This window comes from Leguminivora glycinivorella, chromosome 22, assembly GCF_023078275.1.
Source record: "Leguminivora glycinivorella isolate SPB_JAAS2020 chromosome 22, LegGlyc_1.1, whole genome shotgun sequence".
In the NCBI taxonomy this organism is placed as follows: domain Eukaryota; kingdom Metazoa; phylum Arthropoda; class Insecta; order Lepidoptera; family Tortricidae; genus Leguminivora; species Leguminivora glycinivorella.
The window spans coordinates 11,271,376-11,296,235 of NC_062992.1; the positions used below are offsets into that span (position 1 = coordinate 11,271,376).

Consider the following 24,860-nt stretch of genomic DNA (forward strand, 5'->3'; position numbering starts at 1 on the left):
TCATGCGCTGCGGCTGGCCGTTTGGTTGACCGCAAGTGCAACTAGCCGGACGGCCAGCCGCTAAGTGCATACCTAGCCTAAAGTAAGAACATCGGCAATTTGACAGCGGCACTTATGTCATTCTCAAGCGGTCTGTAGGAATTGGTTGGAATATGTTGTTTTCGAATTTAAATATACATATATGTACTTATTAAAAATTGGTTTGTTTTAAATTTATAAAATAAAATAAAATCAGCGACAGTTTATTCATAAATTTTGTAAGTCTGCAAGATTGCTTCGCCCGATGAATACAATTGTTTCTTACGAAGTACTTACACCGTTTAGATATTTTTCCCCTCACTAGCTCGGAAACACGTGTTTTGTCCTTTAATACCAGCGGGTAAAAACGCATTTTATCCACTAGTGGATAAAGTAATTTGACCTTGAATAGAGGCAAATTTTCTGCTTTAAAATTGATAAAAGTGGGTTAATCTAGTGATGAAGATGTTTTACCACCTGTGGAACTACTTTAAGCAGTGATAAACGCGTTTTTTGCGTTGTACTTTCCTCGCTATAGTGAGGGGAAAAGTTTTGTGTTACACACGAGTGCAAAGTTGTATTTTAACGCCGAGTGTGGAATAGAAAAACTCGCAAGCTCAGGATTCTATTCTCGAACCACTCGCTTCGCTCGTGGTTCAACTATAGAATCCTTTCGCTTACTCGTTTTTCTATTCCACACTCGGCGTTAAAATACAACTTTGCACTCTTGTATAACAAATAACTATTATTTACTAGTTCTCTAAATATGTAAATCAAGAATTTGTCATATTTTTATTAGTTTGTATACCATATACATCTGAAGTGGTGAAGGAAAATTAAAAAGTGATGTTCATTAACTGTTTTACTGAAAGACAATTGTATTTTATAAGTACGCGGCGAAGAAGGTTAAGCAAACTTATAGGTGAGTGTCGACCCGTATGGTCTTGTTTTTCCTTTCGAGATACGGAACGCTAAAAGCAAAAAAAAACAGCACATCAATCAGTAGTTTTTTCCGTAAATAGTAGCGGGTACAACGGAGACTTTTTTTACAAAATACTGGATTACATTCAATTCAATTTATTCAATTCAATTCAATTTATTGTATAAAATTAACACTGACAGTTAAACCTTACGTGCTAATTAGTTTTGTATTTCTTAGGATCTAACATGCAATATACATATCAAGTACAGTGAAATGAAACAGTTCATTGTTCATTAATGAAATAAATATTAAATTAAATTTAAATAGAACACATTACATTAGGTACATTCAAATTTAGATGTCATTTACATTAAGTAGGTTGTGAGAATAAAATTGATCATTGATATAAATGTGAGGGAAGTGAAATAAATTTATTACATTGCCAATACCAACGCGATTAATACAGTTAATACTGTATTGCATTACATACAAGTTATAAGTCCTCCTTGCGTTATACCAGGATTCACCACGGCTCACGGGAGAATGGAGTCCCTTTTGACCAACTAATCCAAAGATTTGGTGTAGGCACTAGTTGTACGAAAGAGACTGCCATCTGACTTTCCAACCTGAAGGGTAACTAGGCCTTATTGGGATTAGTCCGTCAATGTTTAAACCAATATTTTAGGATCACGGTGTTCTAATTATGATTTCTTAAGTGATGGTGACGATGTAACGGCCCAGCCACGACATTGGCCTTAGCGCGACAGCGGTGAGCGGCAGCCATACGTGCGAATGAAAAGTCCCATCGCTGTGTCTCGCTTCAACGTATGGCCACCGCTCACCGTCGTGGCTGAGACGGCATGTTTCAGGAAGCCGCAAAAGCCTTCTCCTCCTGATGGCCACACTACCAGTCTTCTACGTATCCTGGCAGCTCAGCCAAGTGGTGGGGGGAGCGTTTATCCCACCACCCCCACCGGACCTGGCGCTCCACCATTTCCGGGCTAATAGGAGTTTAGTACATTATTTGGACAATATGTGGGTACCTTACCAATAGACTGCATCTTTAACTAGTTAATTAATTTCACCACAGTTAGTATGGACGAACAAAATACTAACTATAAAACATCAAACTTAATCAAATCCATCAATTTATTAAATATCTATGATTCAAAATCATCATTTTACAAGTAAATTCTCGGTCGATATCCTGGTCAATACAAGTCTATTTAATTAGATACTTCATTTAAGTACCCAATCTTCTCTTTTTCAAGAAACCTCCTCATAGAACCGTCATCAGTCTGCCAGCAGAGGGTGCCCATCTTAATCCTTGTGACCAGCATGTCCTCCCACCATCGCCATCGTGACGTCATCAGAGACACCTGGGGGAAACATCAGGAGACGTACTTCTTCCTTGGCCTTAGCCAGGATAATGATCGATTGGTGAGTATTTTATATTATTTCTTTTTCAGAACATGTAGCTTTTGTGTGGCAGGGCACAGCACAGCGGATATCATCTCGCTCGAATCTAGAGCAGAGCCCAACTGGGATAGTACCTCCGCCTTACAGAAGACCGCAGCCAAATAGCACTAGACCCTACTCATGGTGTTGTGTTCCTGCCGGTGAGTAAGGCTTCCAGAGCTCAACGAGGATGCGGTGTGCTGATAACGGGAGGACTTACGGAACTGACTTATTCCGTCTATTTTGTCCTTTGAGTCGTCGGCAACCTGAACCCTCCTTGGAACTTGTGCACTCCTTTTTACTGTGTATTTAACACAGCAAAAGGGAATGTACAAGTTTCTAATGCGGTGGCAACGCGCATGTGACACTCTTTGAGTTGCAGGCGTCCATAGGTTACGGTAACCGCTTTACTTGAGGCCGGCCGTACGCTTGTTTGCCACCGACGTAGTATTAAAAAAAAACATGTGATAAAAATGATGTATTTTGATTTAGTTTTTCCGATGTATCTGATAGTGGCTCTTAGGTGCAGCTGTTTAGCTTAATGCGTTCTGGATGTTTAAATGAGGAGGCGCACGGAAAGAACCTTAGGACATATTTGCAGACGGCAAACACAAAACCGCAGTCGGTACGGAGTAGGTATATCAAATATTGCCAAAAAAGTCTTCGAAAAATGTATGTGTTACTCTACATTTGACAGTGATAGCTAGCGTTTGTTGTGGCGCCACCTAAGGTAATAAAATGTCAATTTGCTTCCCCATTGGAAATTCACATTTGACGCTTTAATTTTGTGACTTGGGATTTCCGACAAAACGGTCCTTATCGTACCTACTTGAAACACAAGGGCCCGGAACCATAAATTTAGAAATTTTACAGATCCTATTATAGTGAACATGACACAACCAAAGTTTTTATTTTTATTTCATCTTCAGATTAGTTAGGACCCAATACATGTTTCTTTTTAGGGTTCCGTAGTCAACTAGGAACCCTTATAGTTTCGCCATGTCTGTCTGTCCGTCCGACCGTTAGCACCATGTTAGCACTAGAAAGCTGCAATTTGGTACCAATATACATAACTACACTACTATACACACTATACTGATAACATTATTTTATAAGATAAATTGTACCGTTTGTACTATACTATACTGATAACATTATTTTATAAGATAAATTGTACCGTTTGTACTATACTATACTGATAACATTATTTTATAAGATAAATTGTACCGTTTGTGCCCTAATAAACATTAAACATTAAACATATGTATATCAATCACGCCGACAAAGTGGTAAAATAAAAAAAGTGGAATTTTTTTTTGTTAGGTTACCGCCCCTTCATGTAAAGTGTTGTTTAAAAAATATGAAAATATCACAAAAGTAAAACTTTATAAAGATTTTCTAGGAAAATTGTTTTGAACTTGATAGGTTCAGTAGTTTTTGAGAAAAATACGGAAAACTACGGAACCCTACACTAAGCGTGGCCCGACACCCTCTTGGCCGGTTTTTAAAATCTCGATAATATACGACACCTCTTAACAAATATAAACTTACCTATCTGTTCCAGGCAGACGCCTACATTGAAGAGAAGCAGCACCGTGACCTGATAGTCCACGACCTCCGGGACCACTACCAGAACCTGACGCTGAAGGTATTAAGAATGGCACACACAGGCCGATGTGCACACTCTCATACTAGCCCATAGACTGGACGTGCGCGACAAAAAAGTCGCCGTACGACTTCGTCGCCTATGGGCGCACACTCTAAGATTATTTTTTATAAATATAGGATTCTGGTGTTTAAGGTGGCCTTGATGCTGCAGTGGGCGCTCCACCGCTGTCCACAGGCGGAGTTCGTGTTCAAGACTGATGATGACGTCCTGGTCAATCCCAATACTTTGAAGGAGGTGCTCAGAGACAATGGGGACGCGAAGTTATTTGGTAAGGATATTGACGAAAATCTCCACTTGGGACTATTTGACCTCCTGAAGTATGTGTCTTTCGCCTTCTGTCCACCATGGCAACATTGGCAACCATGTGTATAGGCCTTAGTGCACACTTGTACCGAAGCGGGGTGTGAGGCGTGCATGTAAAACAATTGAAGCTCATACAAATTCTTCAGTTCACGCTGCATAGCGCGCACGCGGCCGAGCCCACCCTATCGCAACGATGTTCAACTGAGTAAAAAAAAACTCGTGGCGTCTTTACCCACGCCACTCGCCTTGTTTGACCTCCTTTAAACGCCTGTTGCACAATATACTATTGTGTAACACTTTTGTCTAAAGTCTTGTCGTTATATTTCAGGCTACAGGAATGAGAACGTCCGACCGCACCGAGGAAGGTATAACAAGTGGTACCTCCCTCGGTGGCTGTATAATGAAGACCTGATCCCGGAGTATTTGTCCGGGTCGGGATATATCATTAACGGTAAGGTATAAAACGATGAGATTAGCCCGGGATCGGAATAAGTGGCGTACACGAAGGAGGCCTAAGGTCAGCAGTGGGTGATTAATGTCTGAAGTTGTGATGATGAAAGGTATAGAACAGTGAAACTCTTTAAACCTATAACTTAATCCGGAAACCTGCAGGGCTATTATTTTTTATTTTTTATTTTATTTATTAAGGTCTGCCAACAGCGGTTACAATAATACATGGTTAGGTATACATGCATTAGCATTTTAAGCTTATTGCACAACTAATTATAGGCAAACACCACTTGTGTAATCTTAAATTAAATTAACATTGAGTAGTTTAAAAAAGGAAACTGAAACATGCTGTAGTTTTACAATTTGGAAACATAAACTGCACTGAAGTACTTATTACATGCATTGAGACAAGAAAAGAAGATACAATTAGCATAACTACCTATATATCTATAGTGATTTAGTGATTTAGTCCTGGGTGCCAGTCCGAAATCTACTTAAGGAGTCGAAGTATACATCAGAACGGTCACAGTTTTCATTTAACAGTCTACTTAAACGGGGTATTGGGGAATTTTTACCGAGAATAGTTTTGCGAAAAGGGGGGGTTAGGGGTTTGATTGAGGTGCGTGGATATCTGTTTGGGGCTCTGAATCGAATTTTTTCTAATAGTTGGGGGCAATCCATTTTATTTCTCAATAGCTTGTATATAAACGATAAGTCTAAACTATCCTGGCGTTGTGATAATGATGGTAATTTAAAGTATTTTATGCGCTTATGGTAGGACTTTAATTCCTTTGCCACCCCAGTTGTTCTTGCTAAATGCCATACAAAGCGTTTCTGTATCCTTTCCATCCTCAAGTTATGAGTCGCAAAGTGCGGTCGCCAAACTACGCTACAGTATTCCAGAATGCTTCGTACGAGAGTGTAGTATAGAAGTTTCTTTGTTGTAACCTTGCGGAAGGTCTTGCTATTGCGAATCACGAAACCCAACATTTTAGAAGCTTTCTTTGTTATGGCATCTACGTGAGGAATGAACGAGAGTTTTTGATCGAATATGACTCCAAGATCTTTAATCTGAGTGACTTCCTTTATTAATTCGTCGTTAATGTAGTAAGATGATTGCAAAATGCTATTGTTACGCGTAAATTTAACATGATAACACTTACTAGTATTCAAATTCATACCATTGTCATTGCACCACTTGACCAATCTATTGATATCATCCTGGAGTAATACAGTGTCCTGTTCCGAATTTATAACTTTAATAAATTTGAGATCATCTGCGAATAAAAATGGTGTCGCATTGAGTATGAATTGTGGTATATCGTTTATAAATATGTTAAAAAGAAATGGCGCCAGATGCGAGCCTTGGGGAACTCCCGATGTTATAGATTTTAGGTCAGATCTGAAACCATTAATAACCACATAAAATGACCTGTTTGTAAGATAAGAACGCAACCAAGACAAAAATAATCCCGAGAAACCATAAGCTGATAGTTTATGTAGCAACACAGAATGTGACACACGATCAAATGCCTTGCTGAAGTCAGTGTAAATAGCGTCTACTTGATTACCTATATCTATATGTTCTGATAATGTTTCGACAAAAGTTACAAGGTTAGTGTTAGTGGATCGAGCGGGAACGAAACCATGTTGATGAATTGTTAAATTTTGTTTGATATGATATTGTATTATGGGACAAGTCAGGGATTCAAATATTTTAGCGAACGTACTCAGTATAGAAATGGGTCTGTAGTTGTCAACTAACGTATTTTGATTCGATTTAGGTATAGGTACTACTTTAGCAAGTTTCCACTCTTGGGGAAATATTCCTGATCGTAATGACGCATTAAAAATTAAGTATAACGGTTCTACTAAGTTCTTTGAGCATTCATAGATGAACAGGGGTGGTATGCCGTCGGGGCCAGCACCTTTGTTGACATCAAGACCTAATAGTTTTTTTGAAATTACACTGTGATCTAATGACATACTTGACAGTACCTCTGAGCTTACATCTACAGAGTGGTAGCCAAAGTTACTTGATATTTCGTCCGTGCTGTAAACAGAGGAGAAGAATTTTGCAAACATATTACAGATATCGGATCCTTCACTCGATGTCGTCACTCCGTCCGACATTATTTCGGGATATGCACTAACACCACCTCGTTTTGCTTTTAAAAAACTCCAAAAATATTTAGGATTATTTGATATGTTTCGTTCGACTCTCTCTATATACGAATTGTAACATTCTGTTGCATATTTATTACACCTTGTTTTGAGAATGTTGAAACTAATTTTGTCAAGAGGGTTCTTGTATTTGTTAAATCTAACTCTATATTTATTTTTTTCTTTAAGCAGACGAATTATGTTCTTATCGAACCATGGTGGGTACTTAGAGCTGTTTTTTTTTCTAGCGATAGGTACATGTTTTTCAATAACATTTCCTAGAGTTTCATATAGAGTGCGTAACATCACATTGATATCTGTATTCTGAAGAAGTAAATTCCAGTTGATTTTTGCTAATTCTTGATTAATTAATTTATAGTTAGCTTTCCTAAAATTTCGTATTAAATTCTGATTGTTATTCTTCAAAGTACCCATTTCATTGAATGACAAAATTATATCGAGTGGCGGATGATATTGGTCTATTTTACTTAGTACATCTGATGCTTTACTAACCGTACAGGATGTGAGATTAGTTAGAACTAGATCTAATGTTCTATTACAATTATTCATAATACAATTTTTTTGGGACAGATTATTTAAGTAGCAAAAATCAATGAGCAATTGTGCGGTAGGTGTCAAGCGAGTTGATGGATTTGTGTTCATGGAGTTCCAGTCTATACACCCAAGATTAAAGTCACCAATAATACAAACAGGCGAGTTTTCATTTTCAAGTGTATTGTTACAATTTTTTAAAAATTCGTCTAAGTCTCTCTTGTGGATCGGTGGGGGTAAGTACACGGCACATAGAATTAATTTGAAAGATGGATTAATTGTACTTAAATTTATGTATACCCATAGATCTTCAAACTTAGATTCTAAATGAGTTATTTTGTTCGAAACAAATTTGTTTGATACAGCAATTAACACCCCACCACCTTCTTTATTACATAGTTTTGTTGACTCTCTATCTCTTCGATACACTATAAATTGGTCATGAAACAGTTCACTACTAAGCACATTATGATTGAGCCAAGTTTCAGTTAGAATGACTATATCATAACTAGAATGGCATAGGTTCTTGTAAAAATCAGTAGTTTTGGATTTTAATCCTCTACAATTTTGATAGTATACATTTAAACCACTGAATTTTATTAAAGAAGAAATGTAGTTTTATCCTTAGTTAGACAACTAATTAGCTTACAACTAAATCTTATACTATTTTACGCAGAGCCTCCTGGTCTCTTATAAAAATGTATTCTGAGGTATCTGTCTTGCGGACATAAACACGGCCATCGCGGGTCCAGATATGCTTGTAGGATTTTTCCTTAGCCAGCTTTCGAGCTGCAGCATGTAGTGCCTTGGTTGCTGTAGATAGGTGCTCAACTATATATATGGGCGTCTTGGTTCCATCGAGCCCAATATGACTGCTATTCAGCTTATCTTCTGGGTTTGATTTATTGTAGTTACTCACAGCAGCTAAGTATTGGTCGCGGGTCTTCTGGTTATTAAATTGGACAACGATTGATCGCGGTCGATTGTTAGTTTTGTTTAGCTTAGCGATGCGGCTGCAACTGTGGATATGCTCAGATTTCAAAGGATATTGGATAACTGTGCCGATTCTGGTGACTATTTGCATGATATTTTCACTTTTCTTCTCTGGTACACATTGGAGTTCAATGTTGGTTGCCCGAGCACGCTGCTCCAAATGGTTGATTCTGGTGGAAAGATCCTGAATGGTGGCCTTGGAATCTATATTTTCAGCTTGTAGTTCACTTATTGATTTATTAATATTGGTTTGACTTACACGCATGTCCTCGTATTGTTTAGATATGAACTTTATTGAAGCGTCCATTTCTGCCATATCTTTTTTAATGGGGTCTAACTCTGTCTTAAAGTGCCACTTTAATTTATCCTCTGTGTTGGACAGACATTCATTGATAATGTCACGAATATCGTCGCGCGACATTAGTTGTACGGGAGACGTGGCCGTCGCCGGCGGCGAGTTCATTGCTTGACGTTTCTGAGGTCTTACGGTGACGTTACTGACGTTAGTTAGAATGCACTGGTGTGTTATCTCGTTTAGCGGCATACGGTTTTTGGCTCATGCATACTGGGCAGCACCAGTTTGTGGGTACAGCCACGTCGCCGCCCTGGCCCTCGTCGCAATTCCGTCCCACTGGAATACAGTCCAAGTGATACGCCATCGCACCCTTAGAATTGTAGTGACCTAATCCAAAATTTCGAGATTTTTAGTTATACTCAAAAAACGTCTTAACATGACGAATCTCATCGAACCTTAATACAAAAGCGGCCCAATACGGCTTAGAAAGGGTCAGACTTAGAGTTCGGTCTCTTTTCCACTCCCTCCAACCCCGCGCCATATTCGGTTTGAGCGAGACGCAAGCAGTAATGTGCCGATAGCGTTGTGAGCAGGTCGTTAATTGTTCGGTTTAATGGCGACTTAAAACTGATTGGGTCGGTTTAATACCAAAAACTAAGGTAAGCTAATGTTTCTATTTTTAATACAATAATGACACAATTCATATTAAGTCCATTTAATACCAATATAAATTTCTTACTGTAAGACTTATTTGGATTTAGGTCAGTCTGTGATTAAAAATTATTACGATTTGAAGAAACAATAATGAAAAAGTCTTTATTAAAATAAGGACTACATTTTTCTAAGGACTTTTTCAACATTACGTCTGTTTTATAATAACAGTAACCATTATCCTTGGTGACCATTTAAGACATGTGTCTTTGTAAATACTATGTTATCTGTTATCTTTGTGTTACAGATAAACGTTCAAAATAAAATCGTGGATATTGGTCAGAAACCAAATCAATCAACATGCTCTATCATCGTCTCAGCAGGACATTTTACGAAACAATACGCCACGAACTAGCAGTTCATCATCGTCTAGCAGCACATCGTCTACCTTCCTCCTCTTCTTTAAGTGGATCATCATCGACATCCTCCGTGTCCAAGAGCTCTTCTCGCAAGAGTAATTCAAACTCGTATTCTATCGTAGATGGGACGTCAACATCTAAATGTACAGGAGAAAATGTAAGAAGAAGACCTACAAAGAATTATCATCAATCACCTCTAAATTCTGATAAAAGCGATGTTGATTTAAGCGACTCAGACCCGATTTACAATGTCCACGAGTCTATTCGTACAGAAAATGTACGTATATCGGATTCTTGCCTCAGTTCTAGCTCTTCTTCTAGATCAAGTTTCAGGACATCCAGAGACAACGGTGAGCCTGTTGTAGAAGAAACCAGACCTTCCAGAAAACGTGCCAGAAATCCGTCAACATGGAAACATAATGTAGCAAAAAGATTGAAAAATACAGGTAAATCTTAGGTCTCGTCCATTACAAAAAAGAAAGTTCCTTCCCGTACCATCAAAGGTGCTTGTAGTTGTAAACGTGTTCCGAAAATATTAATGACTCTGATAGACAGTCCTTGTTTGACAGTTATTGGTCTATAGGTAATGTGGATTTACAAAGGTCTTATATACATACGATCTTGCATGAAGGAGATTAAACCACAGTACTAATATTCGAATGCCGAAAAGCCTAGATTACCAAATCATGCATTTTACCTTAAAGTAAACAGTATAGTAAAATTCGTGTTTGTAAGCCCTTTTATAGTATCACACTCGGAATTACAATTTTGAAAAAACCCCCGACCGCGACATAGTAGACCGAGGTTCATGAAACATGGCTAAGAACACTCCCGACTAACTCAGCTTTCAGACAAAAAAAACTAAATCTAAAGTCGCCGTCAATAGAATTTGTGAACAATGTAAACAAACCCTGTAGTCAAAATTTCTTTAATTTCCATTCTAACTCATCAAATACTGGCTAAATCCATTTGTTAACTTACAACACCCCGTCGTTTTTGCGTCGGCGGTTAAAAACTGATCCAAATGGTTTCATCAGTACGGACATTAGAGACAAGCACACGTCAAGAAAACCTACGGATCCACTTCTCATTGAACAAATAAAAGAACACATTGAGTCCATTCCTAGAATAGAATCTCATTTTTTGAGAGGTAAGATATCCAGAGAATATGTTACAGAGGGCAGTGAGCCTATCCCGGTTGGTGATGAGTCTGATAGTACCTACTCACAGAGAGTTTATAAGCGGCGAGAAACTATAGCAGAACTTTGGAGAGATTTTGTCAAATTTCAGACAGAGAAAGGCAAACCTACTTGTGAGTATTGGTAATGCAAACATTGCTTAAAGTTTAATAATGCAATATACAACCATTTACCTCTATTAGAATAGGCAAAAGGATCTTGTTACAATTTTTTTTTAACCCCGACGCAAAAACGACGGGGTGTTATAAGTTTGACGTGTCTGTCTGTCTGTCTGTCTGTCTGTCTGTCTGTCTGTCTGTCTGTCTGTCTGTCTGTCTGTCTGCCTGTGTGTGTGTCTGTCTGTGGCATCGTAGCTCCCGAACGGATGAACCGATTTGGATTTAGTTTTTTTATCTGAAAGCGGAGTAAGTCGGGAGTGTTCTTAGCCATGTTTCATGAAAATCGGTCAACTATGTCGCGGTCGGGGGTTTTTTCAAAATTTTAATTTTGTGGTTAGGTTATTATTTTTTGAGATGGATAACTGTTTTTTTGCTAACGGTTGTTGTTTGCTATGAGCATTAAATTTATTTTGATTAGAATATAGTAGTACATAAATACTTTTGTGATCTTGTTATGTGCTGTATGTAAATTGCTAATAAGTAATTACTCGTTAATTGTATAAAGTTCAGTATTATTGTGGTATTATCTACAGAATATCTATTGTTTTTACTTTCTTTTTACAAATTTTAGAAGCATATTTCATTTGTTTGTTACAATTGTTCAAGCCATCTTTTTGTTTAATAATAAATCATGTCCAGCTATTGTTATACTGGCTTTATGAAATGGAAAGTGTCCCTTGAATCAATTGTAATGTCATTATTATACTGACTTAACTTGAAATGTAACGATATGTATGAGTTATTGTTTAGAAATATAAAGACCTAAATAGAAATAGGTCTTTTAAAATAAAATAAACTTCCAACGAATATAGACCTAAAATTGATGCTAATTGAAAAAATAAATGAAAAAAATAGTAAATACAATATTTTTTATTGTTTGTAGGTAAAACATTGTAAAGTAATAAGTCCTCTTTAATTTAAATTTACTATTAGTGGCAGTAGCTCGATTAAACCTCAGTAATCTGTCCTTTTCTACTTTTTATGGAGTTTATGAACCCGGCATTCTGCGGCACTCTTTATTTAACGATTCCCAAAAAATATGCTTTTTATGGATTAGGTCACTACAATTCTAAGGGTGCGATTCATATTTTAGCTGCTCTAGTCTCCAAACGAGCCCTAGGGCTCCCACTCACCCATGACAGAAGACTGAACAAATACAAGCCCTGGATATTCACGTGTCCGTACAAAAACTACGCTTCCATGCATAGTCTTAGTCCAGAGGAGATGAAGAGTATTTGGCCGAGGATACAAAACTTAGGAAACTTTTGTAATTATTTCAGTAGTGAGCTATTATTATATTATAATAAGTGATGAAAATTACATAAAAGATACGTGTACCTTTCAAACTCCAATGTTTTTTTTTTTTTTTTTTCAATATAATACAGTAAGTATCTTTCCTTGCGGATCTTCAGCTGAATCTTTCGCAGGTTTTAGTTTTCTACTTGTAAAATACATTGTATTTTTCGCATTGACTTGGAACGTATTGGGTGCTTGATTGGGTGCCTGGGTGGTATTGACTCTTATACAAAAAGGTGACTTCTCATTCCGCTCAGATTATAGCTAGATGTCAGTTAACTAAAGAGGTTGAAATTGGTATCGATATCGTTAATCTATTCCAGCATTATTCCAAATCTATTCTCCACGTGATTCTCCACTCTATTCTCAAATTGCGTCAAAGGCATGACAAGTGACAAATGTATGACCACTGTATGACAGTGCATCATTCATAGATAATTCTTAGAAGTAGGCATAGACTAAGTAAGACTATTCTATTAACTTTGGAAGTAGGATGATAGCACAAGTGCAACCGCAACCTGCGGCTAGCCGGACGGCCAGCCGCTAAGTGCGTACCTAGCCTAAAGTAGAAACATCGGCGATTTGACAGCGGCACTTATGTCATTCTCAAGCGATTTGTAGGAATCAGTTGGAATATGTTGTTTTCGAATTTAAATATATACACTAATTTCTTGTTAAAATTTGATTAGTTTTGAATTTATAACATAAAATAAAATCAGCGACAATTTATTCATAAATTTTGTAAGTCTGCAAGATTGATTCGCCCGATGAATACATTGTTTCTTACGAAGTATACTTGATTATAGAAAAGATAAACAACATCAAAAGTGACCAAGTCTTTTTAACCAACTTCAAAAAAAGGAGGAGGTTCTCAATTCGACTGATTTTTTTTTTGTATGTATGTTACTCGATATCTCCGAGAGACGTCGGTCCACTACAAAAATAATTGATTTGTTTATAATTTGGATGTTTAGATTATTGCAATCCGATAAGAAATCTGAATTCAAAGGTTTATTATTTTTTGCTTTTTAGTTTCTCCGTGTTTTGTAACGCGCTTATTTTTGAAGGTGGTTTTATTTTTTTTACTCAAGTTTAAAGTTAATAAATCTTCCCTACTTTGAAAAAATCGCGTAATCACACACTGCTACTCAAAGTTGAAACACAGTAACTCTATATGCATCCCATACATACATACTACATTAGACTTTTCATTGACAGAAGATACGAGATTTTTCTAAGTACTTATAGTGACGAAATTTAATGCGTGTGCATTAACAGTTTTATATTACACCGTAGATACTTTATTTACTAATTCTCTAAATATGTAAATCAAGAATTTGTCATATTTTTATTAGTTTTCACCACACAAACTGGTAAAGGCTTTCTTTGCTATTCGAAAACAGATAGCAAAATTGCATTTTATCCACAAGGGGGCAAAAGAATTTCATACAAATTTTACCTCGATGTCTTAATCTGGCTGCTAGATTTTACCTATAAATGATGATTTTGAATAAATTGATGGATTTGATTTATTTGGATGTTTTATAGTCAGTATTTTGTTCGTGTTGGTCTGTTGGTGTGGTGAAAAATTTTGTGTTTCACTCGGTGGCAAAGTTTGTTTAACCTTCGTGCCTTGATACCCTCGCAACGTTCAAGATTCCACTTTTTGAACCACTCGCTACGCTCGTGGTTCAATATTGGAATCTTTCGCTTGCTCAGATATCAATATTGGCACGTGCGGTTAAACAACTACTTTGCCCCCTTGTAAAACAAGTAACTATTGTATACCATATACATCTGAAGTGGTGAAGGAAAAGGTGATGTTCATTGACTGTTTCACTGAAAGACAATTGTATTTTACAAATATGCGGCGAAGAAGGTTACGCAAACTTATAGGTGAGTGTCAAAATATACCCCCCCCCCCCCCTCTACCATGTAAAAACGTGTGATATATTGTTGGATTATATTTCAAATGAATAAGGGTTTACTAAAATCGTTTTTTGATAATATTAATATTTTCGGAAATAATAGCTCCTAAAGGAAAAAAAAGTGTCCCCCGCCCCCCTCTAACTTTTGAACCATATGTTTAAAAATATGAAAAAATCTCAAAAGTATAACTTTATAAAGACTTTCTAGGAAAATGGTTTCGAACTTGATAGGTTCATGTACATGGTGTTCTAATTATGATTTCTTAAGTGATGGTGATGTTGTAACATGTTTTAGGAAGCCGCAAAGGCCTTCTCCTCCTGATGGCCACACTACCAGTCTTCTACGTATCCTGGCAGCTCAGCCAAGTGGTGGTGGGAGCGTTTATCCCACCACCCCCACCGGACCTGGCGCTCCACCATTTCCGGGCTAATAGGAGTTTAGTACATTATTTGGACAATATGTGGGTACCTTACCAATGGTCTGCATCTTTAACTAGGTATTTAATTTCATGGCACGAAGATTAAACAAACTTCGCCACCGAGTGAAACACAAAAAAATTCATCACACTAACACGAACAAAATACCAAAATATCAAACTTAATCAAATCCATCAATTTATTAAATATTTATGATTGAAAATCATCATTTACAAGTAAATTCTACCAGCCAAACTTAAGATATCAGGCTAAAACTTTTTTGAAATTACTTTGCTCACTCTCGCAATTTTGCTCGTCAGTATTTTTTTCGTGTTGGTGTGGTGTAAAATTTTGTGTTTCACTCGGCGGCAAAGCTTGTTTAACCTTCGTGCCTTGAAACCCTCGCAACGATCAAGATTCCGCTTTTTGAACCACTCACTAGCTCACTACCCTCGCGGTTCAACATGCGAATCTTCCGCTTGCACGGGTTTCAATATTGGCACATGCGGTTAAACAACTTTTTCCCCTTGTAAAACAAATCACTAATCTAGGTGGAGCTTGGGACATTAGACAAAAATTTAAATTTTCCACTTTCCCAACTTCCTGCGCATTTCCCAGAAGTATTTACGAGTAGATACTCGGTTAGTTTCATTAGACGTAAGTTGACCAGGATATAGACCGTGATTACCTTTTGACGTCCACCCGCCGTCTTCAGTTTCCCGTGATCATGATGCATGCAACTGCGTCGCAACATCGGGACCTCAATAAAAATCAAAAAGGCAACGACGGTCTATATCTCAATATGAGTCTATTTAATTCTTCTTCATAATCATAATCATAATCATAATCATAATCATTTATTGTATAATATTTTAAATATCACATGTCAATTTACAAAAAGTACAAATTTAAAATCTGAATGTCATAGGTAAGTAAATTGGTATACTCTAGGTATACTTAACTCAAATACATGATTAATAAAATTTAATATTAAAGCCTTAAAAAATCGTCTATGCTATAAAATGTGTGCTCGATAAGCCAACTTTTTAATTTTCTGTTAAAGCAAGCGAGAGAAGGAGCGGAGGTGATTGACTCTGGCAACTTGTTTAATACAGTAGGGCACATAACGTGAGTTATTTTGTCTGATCTCGCGAGTCGTCGCTTTATCGGTAACAGCCTGTTCGGATGTCGAAGAAGGCGGGCCGAATCAGCGCGTTTTTTAAAATGGGACATGTTTTTATAGGCATACGTGGCGATTTGTAATATGATCACAGACGGCATGGTCAAAATACCAAGCTCCTTGAAGTAGGGCTTTACTGAGGTATCCTGAGACAGCTGAAGAACAGCGCGGACGGCTCTTTTTTGGAGTCTGAACGCGCGCTGCCAGTCTGCGGCACGCCCCCACAGCTCTGTGCCGTACTGCAAGAGGGAGTGGACGGTTGCAAAATAACACGTCCGCACTACATGCGTCGGCACGACTCGAGCGAGGCGACGCAGCGCGAAGCATGCACCACCTAGTTTCTTACACAGCTTATCTACATGGGGGGCCCATGTAAGTTTTCGGTCGACTTCAAAACCCAGGAATGTGGTAGTCTCTACCTGCTCTATGCCTACGCCGCCAGCTTGGACCTTTAATGATCTCGGTGTGCGGCCGCCAACTTGGAAGTGAATGAAGTGGGTCTTCGTCAAGTTCAGTGCTAGGCCATTAGTGTTAAACCACCCAAATAATTGGTTTGCGGCGTCATTCAGGCGCACCTCCAAGTCGTCCATATTTGGTGCTGTCACGATACCCGCTACATCATCCGCATACATTAAAATGTCAGCTGTCGACATTGCTCCAGGCAGATCATTCAGTAACAGGGAAAACAGGATATTCGAGACGGACGATCCCTGGGCAACTCCCATTGATGTAGTTAGCGGATCGGACTTACATAGGCCCCCGTCACCTACCACAACCTGGGATCGGTCACGAAGAGCATCAATGAGGAGTCTATGAGCATTGCCACGGATGCCGTAGTGCGGCAGCTTAGCGGCGATGATGCTATGGTCGGCGACGTCGAACGCCTTGGAGAGGTCACAGCAGAGCATTGCTACCTGCTGTTTGTTCTCCAAGGCGTCCATGACCTTGCGTATAGCTTCTCGCGCTAGGTCGGTGGTGCAGCGACCAGTTCTGTACGCGTATTGGCGGTCGGACAATGCATTTGTCGCATTTAAAAATGATGTTAGCCGCTGACATATTCCATTTTCCAGCACCTTAGCAACACACGGAATGATAGACACCGGCCTATACCCATCCCCACTCTCTCTTTTTCCTTTACCTTTAAAGAGGGGAGAAATCTTACTTATTTTTAAAGACTGTGGGTACGCTCCCTCTTTAAGGCATAAGTTAAACAAGTGAGTGAGTACTGGCGTTAAAGTATAGGCGACAGTATTTAGCAGGTCCATGGATACTCCATAAATGTCCTTACTAGTTTTATGGGGTATTCGAGACGTTATTATTGTGTACACTTCGTCACAGGTAAAAGGAGTAAATTTTATGGACCGATCCGCAGGCGCGCGCGAGGTGATCAGCTGTTCGAGCACTCGGTCAAGGTCAGCGCGCGGGGCGCCGCACGCCATGGCGGCACCTACGAACCTAGCATTCATAGCATTGACCACCTCTTTTTTACTACTATATTTTTCACCATTTGAGTCTACCACGACTGCGGTGAAATCTACGGGAGGACGTCCACTTTTCCCCCTTTCTTTGTTAACTATGTGCCACATAGTTCTGCACGAATTTTGTGTCACAGCCATCTGCGATGAATATAATTGCGTTTTACGTTGTTGAATCGCATACTTATATTCTATATTCAATTTTTCAATACATTTTTTTAAGTCGTCATTTAATGGGAACTTACGTTCCAAGTTAAGGCAGTCAAATAAAAATGATTTCATATTTAATATGTCTTGTGTGATCCACGACTCAGTTTTTGTTGACCGGTTAGTCATCTTTAAAGGAAAACAGGTGTCTATTCTATTGCATAAAATATTGTTTAACCGATCTGATAAGATCTCAGCTGTCTGGCCATTATTTGACACAAAATTCGTCCAGTTTATACTTTCCATTGTAAGAAAGAAATTGACTCGATTTATTTCAGAGTAATTTCTTGATAATCGAGATAGTACAATAGGTGTTTTAAGTGGACATAACACATCTAAACGTACTGCATAGTGATCACCGATGTTAGTTACTACTGGAGATGTTGTTATCGAGTCTATGTCCACATTAGTGTAGGCATGGTCGAGTGCCGTGGACGAGTTGTTACTCACTCGAGTGGGAAACCTAACATCGTTTCTACAGTCAAAAGCTATCAATAAGTCCTCCAGATTTTTACAGTCTACACTTTTTTCTCCGATACAATTTATATTCATATCGCCTAAAATAACGAATTTTTTATTAAATTCAATGACTTTTTCGAGCACAAGTTCAAGGTGGGTCAGAAAATCTTTCGTAGGAATTAAATTAGTTCTGTATAGGCAAATTACAATAATATTAAAATCTAGTAGGTAAACTGCTGATAGTTCACATACCAGCTCTTTTGATAATTCTACAATTTCGGGTATGTTTACGGCTTTAATATTATTTTTGACGTAAAGACATGACCCACCGTGAAGTGATTGTTTACGGCAATATGACGATACCAATAAGTATTTGTCTATGTTAATGGAATTTAGATTTACATCAGACAACCAATGTTCCGTCACTGCTAACACGTCGCATTTTAAGTCAGTATCAAGTAACACTTCCAACTTATCTGTTTTGTTGTTGAGCGATTGGACATTCTGATGGCATACAACAATTAGCGCACTCGATGCATCCTGTTTGTGTGTTGTGGTCGCACGCGCAGCCACGCAGTCACTGAGCCGCGGGCGCAGGCCGGTCGGTGGAGGGACCCCGCTCGGAGCGGGGATGGGCGCGAAACCAGTCAGTAAAACGTATGCCGTTCGGCCACGAAGTCGGCGACTTTAATCGCTCGTACATGCTTTCGGGGAATCCAATAACAAAAGCAGCGTGCCGATCGGTCTTTATAACTCTTTTTTCGACAGTATATTCCTTGGAATCCTGAATCGTATTTAGGAAGGTCAAAACTTGCTCAGTAGTAGTGTCCGGGTGAAAGTTCCAGGCTTGTATATATTTCACTCGCTCTGCTGACTGCAGAGTAGTCTGTACGTTGCCGACTCCAATAACCACGCTTGATTTATTTTTCCGCGTTTTGCGACGGGAAACTTGCCACTTCTCGCCGTTGTCGTCGTCCTCGATCTCTGGCGACTGGTCATCGGTAGATTGTGATGTCAGTGGTATGCTATCTTTGAGCGGGGCTGAGTCGGGTTGGTTTTGTGGCCCAACATGAGGTTTTACCGATGCAGTTGATGCCGCGGTCTGCTTTCTCGCGGGTCCAGTGGGCGGGGTTGTTGTCTTTTTCGCACATACTACTGGTGCCTTCGGTTTTTGAGATGGCAGATTCTTATTGATAACATTTGTCTTGCCTGCTCGTTCGGCTGCTCGTCGGGCGCGATCGGTGACAGTCGTAGGTATTGGTGCTAAGCTCTTCCTACTCATTGTACTTGCCGATATTTCTTCGCCACTTTTATCCAATGCCGGTTCCGCTAACGCACACATCGACGTGTTGACTGTATGGACACTGGAAAAAAATTCGTCAAGTACCTCCTTTTGGCTTTCGATGAGCTTTTGTTGAGCACGAATTTTCTCATTTTGCTCCAAAATCAGGGACGTTTGCACTGCGATTTTTTCTGCTAACGCGTCAAATTTCTTTTTCGCTTCGTCTAGTACACTTTTACAGTCGGTTTTGGCCATTTTACGGGAATATCCAATAAAAACGGCCAAGAGCTTTTTATCACGTCTTATTCGTAGCGAGCACGCACGCACACATTCTTCTTAGTCGTATACTCTTGTCAGAGTAGTCGTGGTCATTGGGGTCGTTGTGCTGCCTTTTTAATGGTTTCCCGCCATATTGCTCTATTTGCAGCGTTCCGCGCGCAGAGATTTAATGGTGACCCGGTGAGAGCCCTCACTTGGTCTGTCCATCGCATTGAGGCTATTTAATTAGATACTTTATTTAAGTACCCAATCTTCTCTTTTTCAAGAAACCTCCTCATAGAACCGTTATCAGTCTGCCAGCAGAGGGTGCCCATCTTAATCCTTGTGACCAGCATGTCCTCCCACCATCGCCATCGTGACGTCATCAGAGACACCTGGGGGAAACATCAGGAGACGTACTTCTTCCTTGGACTTAGCCAGGATGACGATCGATTGGTGAGTATTTTATAAACTTAAAAAAAAACATATCATTTCTTTTTCAGTATCATAACATGTAATAAGAAATGATGTTTTCACCACACCAACTGGTAACGGGTTACTTTGCTATTCGAATACAGATAGCAAAATGCATTTTATCCACAAGAGTGCAAAGTAATTTCATACAAATTTTAACTTGAGGTCCTAAGCTGGCTGGTAGAATTTACCTATAAATGATGATTTTGAATCATAAATAATGAAGAAATTGATGGATTTGATTTAGTTTAATGTTTTATAGGTAGTCAAAATTTTGTTCGCGTTGGTGTGGTGAAAAATTTATGCAAAATAAAAATCTGCGAAATGATTTATGCCAAAGCATATTCTGCTTAAGGTGTTTCTGCCAAGAATTATTATACGAATCAAAAATATGCGAAAAAAGTTTCTGCAAGGCATTAGCACACCTCGGACACTGGCGATTAAATATATGAAAGAGGCGTGTACCTAGCACACAGTGTAAGCTCGTGTAGGTGAACGCGTAATATGCTTGTATGAGTGACATATGACATGTCGACTGTTCGCGTTTTTGACAGACGGTAACTGTGAGGTAACCGAGAGGGGGTGGGCGGCACTTTCAGCGGGGAGCGGGAGTGGCCATACTGTATGATAATACTCTTTATTATACTGTGGCATTAGTGAGCCCTTTTACCAAATATAAACCTATCTGTTCCAGGTAGACGCCTACACTGAAGAGAAGCTGCACCGTGACCTGATAGTCCACGAGCTCCGGGACCACTACCAGAACCTGACGCTGAAGGTATTAAGAATGGCACACACAGACAGGTGTGCACACTCCCATACTAGCCCATAGACTGGACGTGCGCGAAAAGTTGCCGTACGACTTTGTCGCTCATGGGCGCACACTCGAAGATTATTTTTTATAAATATAAGATTCTGATTTTTAAGGTGGCCTTGATGCTGCAGTGGGTGCTCCACCGCTGCCCGCAAGCGGAGTTCGTGTTCAAGACTGATGATGATGTCCTGGTCAATCCCAATACTTTGAAGGAGGTGCTCAGAGACAATGGGGACGCGAAGTTATTTGGTAAGGATATTGGAGTCTTTCTTTACTTATTCTTCTATGCTGTCTCTGATTGGTCGATAACGCGACAAATAAAAAAATGTGTTTCCAATGCAGGAATTTGCCAGGTATTGGAAATTAGTATAGAACTTGTATGAAGTTCTATTTTTGCAATTATTACTGTTGACTACAGAGAACAGGCCCCGTAGCCGAATGGCATTTCTCCGACGCCAAACGAAAGCGATACGCCGCTGGCTCAGTCGCGCCAATACGCAAGCGCGATAGAGATAGATATCTACTAGCGCTTCGTTTCGTGAGCGTTTCGTGAGCGATTGTGCCATTCGGCTAGCCACCCTGTATTGAAATATTATACTTCTCAAGTGTCAAACACTATCCAGCACTGAAAAGTTAGCACTTATAGTTTAGTCTGTGGTGTTCCTTGACAGACAGATTAAAGTCGACGAGTAGAAAAAATACTACTGTGTAACACTTGTGTCTAATGAATGTCTTAATAAAACGCAGTCCTTTATATTTCAGGGAACAGGAACGAGAACTGCAGACCGCAAAGAAACAAGTATAACAAGTGGTACCTCCCCCGGTGGCTGTATAATGAGGATCTGATCCCGGAATATTTGTCCGGAACGGGATATATCATTAACGGTAAGATTGTAATTAATCATACTTTTTTTTATTATAAATGGGCTTGGCCACAGACTAACCAAAGGCAAAGCCTACGATGGAGTGAGCTCACCCAGAAAATGCCTGTTCACCCTTGATTTTAAGGTTATGGTTTATATGAGCTCGGAAACGTAGCAAGTTGTCATGTTATTATACATTAAATATATATTTATACAAAACTAAATATTACATAATAATAGTTAATGACAAACCATTATAGGAGTACATAAATAAACATTTTAGAAGATAGTAGATACCCTTGTGGAACTCCTGACATTATGTTCAAGTTTTTAGAACAACTTGCATCAATTATAAGGAGCATATTCGTCATCCGAAAAAACATAGTAATATATTCTCATAAACCATTGGGAGTTCTTAAGAAGATAGCTCAGGAGAAGGTAGATGTCAGACCCAATCGAAAGCCTTCGCTATGTCTAGTCCAGGCAGGCAACCATGCGCGTGATAAATGATATAACACCAGGCCGTTCCTATCGCACTATTTGTAATTTCGACAGGGACGGCCTGGTGTTTTATTATTTATCGCACGACCAATACGACCATGCTTTCCTACCAGATTGGCCAAAGCAATCTATGTCGCTCTATAGAATAGTGAAAATCTTTAAACCTAAAACTTAATCCGGAAACCTGCGGGGCTATTATGCTTCCAATTTTATCACTTATCCACGTGGATAACATAATTATCTGACTCTCTCTATAGATAAGTGATAAAATTGCAAGCATGATAGACCCACTTGTGGCTCTTGATCGCTGAAGTCCGATTTTTACATGGGTGGACCAAGGAACATATAGTTCCTTGGTCCACCCCAGATATTTGTATTATATTATGAATTTAAACCTTTTTCCTTAATTACAGGTAAAAACCTAAAAGAAATCTTCAACACCGCCCTCCGTGTACCTCTCATCAATATAGAAGACATCTACTTCACATATCTAATCTCTAAACGAGCCCTAGGGTTCCCACTCACCCATGACAGAAGACTATGCCCGTATAAGCCCTGGATATTCACGTGTCCATACAAAAACTACGCTTCCATGCATAGTCTTAGTCCAGAGGAGATGGAGAGTATTTGGCCGAGGATACAGAACTTAGGAAACTTTTGTAATTATTTCACTAGTGAGCTATTATTGTATTATAATCCGAGACCGGTAGGATAAGTTATTTTCTCGGTAGTAGCAAGACTGGATAGCTCTCGGGTACAGGGAACTTGACTGTAGTTAAAATAAAATATTTTATACCATGCACGAAATAAAGCATCAGATACGGAAAACATGGACATAAGTTATTTTTAAATCCAATTTCTATTTAATAAGTGAGGTAGAAATATATAAAGTAACTGAGTTGACCGTGACGTCACTCAATTCGTTTCATATAAATTCCATATTAGCGAGTCGTTCAAATTCGTTTTGACAGTTCTTAAAAAGAAGCTGATTTGACTAGGAGGCAAGTAGCCTATTCAGTCTATTCACACTCACACACATTCTCACATTTGGGATCGCTGTGATGAGCACATTATGGTAATAGTCAGTGCTGACCTCGCTAATGCCCTTCTGTCACATTTATTGACCATATTTTATACGTAACGTAAAATTGAAAGCGACGTCTGTAGAGTACTGATACTTTTACCTTACAAACTTTAGATATTGACCTTGCAATAAACTTATTTAAAAAAATATCTAGGCGTCCGCTGGGCGCAACGACAGCGTTCTTCCGGCGCACCGCTATCATTGCGCTCCGCTGACGCTCCGCTAACGCTCCGCCTACGCTCTCAAAACGCGCATGTGTGGCCCAGCTTTAATACCGTTAAAGCCTGCCCAGAAATATATGACCATTGTCAAGAGGGCGCTGTTATTCATATTCTCATGTATGCGGTGCCAGTTCAGTTTAGTATGAAGAAAATAGTTCTAATGAAATGCCGCAAGATGGCGCGTAGTTATTTTTTTCTATTCAGGCTTTAAAACTTCGTCAGACCATCATATCTAGATATTTGTTTACCCGTCCCTATAAATGTCAAGAGGCGACGGTGTTTGCACACCATGTTTTAATAACAGACCGCACACGGTGTATGTCCGAAGGCAAACATTGTTATAACTGTCTGGGGAACTAAGTTCACAAGGCTCATTTACACGAAGCGCAAACGATTTTAGATATACATTGCTGGCTATAATCAAATCCCGCAACGTAAAGGCTGACGTCCACTAGGCTGGCCGAATCGAATCTCAATAATGAGGAGGCACACTGACATTTTATTCCGCCAGGCGGCGCCTGTGCAAGTGTCTAGGCATGTCACTGTCATTCATATGTGTGAGAGAGAAAAAACATATCATCTTCTCGCTCTCACGTATGGACTAATAGGGTGGCGCCATCTGTCAAAAGAAGAGGCAAAAACTTAACAGCGTTTATTGAAATTCAACAATATCTTTGGTTTTTATACAAAACAGCACAAAATAAAACAGCGCCATCTAACCAACCAAACAGAAACTAATACTAGTCGAGCTCTTACTAAACTAAAACTTAAGCAAATCTAATACTGATTAAAATTATCGTTTAAATTAACTTACGTCTATTTTAACACGTAAATATACTCCTATTATTATTAAAGTAAAAATGCTTGTTTCTTAATAACTAGTAGCGCCATCTATCGCTAATCGTTGGAAGGCTGCTTGACCCAAAAACGGTTTTGTTTCTTAATAACTAGTGGTGCCATCTATCGCTAATCATCGGAAGGCTGCTTGACCCAAAAGCCCCACGGAGCGTAACCGTCGTGCTTAGTTGGTCCTCTGTACACCTTTATTTGTACTCTGGCTACGTCATCTGTTGGATAATAAATTGAATTAGTAAAATTCTATAGTAATATAAACAGGAAATGGATGTTAAAGAAGCGGAACTGACCGGAAA

At 39.1% G+C, this 24,860-nt stretch overlaps 1 protein-coding gene across 2 annotated transcripts; it reads left to right on the forward strand.

Annotated features, from left to right (window-relative positions):
• Positions 1-878: 878 nt before the first annotated feature.
• Positions 879-23,146, forward strand: LOC125237899 (beta-1,3-galactosyltransferase 5-like). 2 transcript variants are annotated; one of them, XM_048145138.1, is made up of 7 exons: positions 879-940; positions 1,810-1,975; positions 2,212-2,380; positions 3,963-4,046; positions 4,200-4,335; positions 4,699-4,821; positions 22,818-23,146. In XM_048145138.1, exons 2-7 carry the CDS (start codon positions 1,836-1,838, stop codon positions 23,117-23,119), a joined length of 954 nt encoding a protein of 317 aa, XP_048001095.1. In that variant the 5' UTR covers positions 879-940; positions 1,810-1,835; the 3' UTR covers positions 23,120-23,146. The 2 variants fall into 2 exon arrangements, with proteins under 2 accessions (XP_048001095.1, XP_048001096.1); XM_048145139.1 differs by lacking the exons at positions 879-940; positions 1,810-1,975; positions 2,212-2,380; ... (1 more) ...; positions 4,200-4,335; positions 4,699-4,821 and adding exons at positions 20,089-20,208; positions 20,921-21,004; positions 21,154-21,289; positions 21,803-21,925.
• The last annotated feature ends 1,714 nt before the right edge of the window (positions 23,147-24,860 follow it).

Bases quoted from the DNA above. Each gene is read 5' to 3' on its own strand.
- LOC125237899 (XM_048145138.1), top strand. From the start codon at position 1,836: ATGGCCACACTACCAGTCTTCTACGTATCCTGGCAGCTCAGCCAAGTG. The intron at 1,976-2,211 runs GTGGGTACCTTA...CTCTTTTTCAAG, and splicing joins GTACATTATTTGGACAATAT to AAACCTCCTCATAGAACCGT. The intron at 4,822-22,817 runs GTAAGGTATAAA...CCTTAATTACAG, and splicing joins GTCGGGATATATCATTAACG to GTAAAAACCTAAAAGAAATC.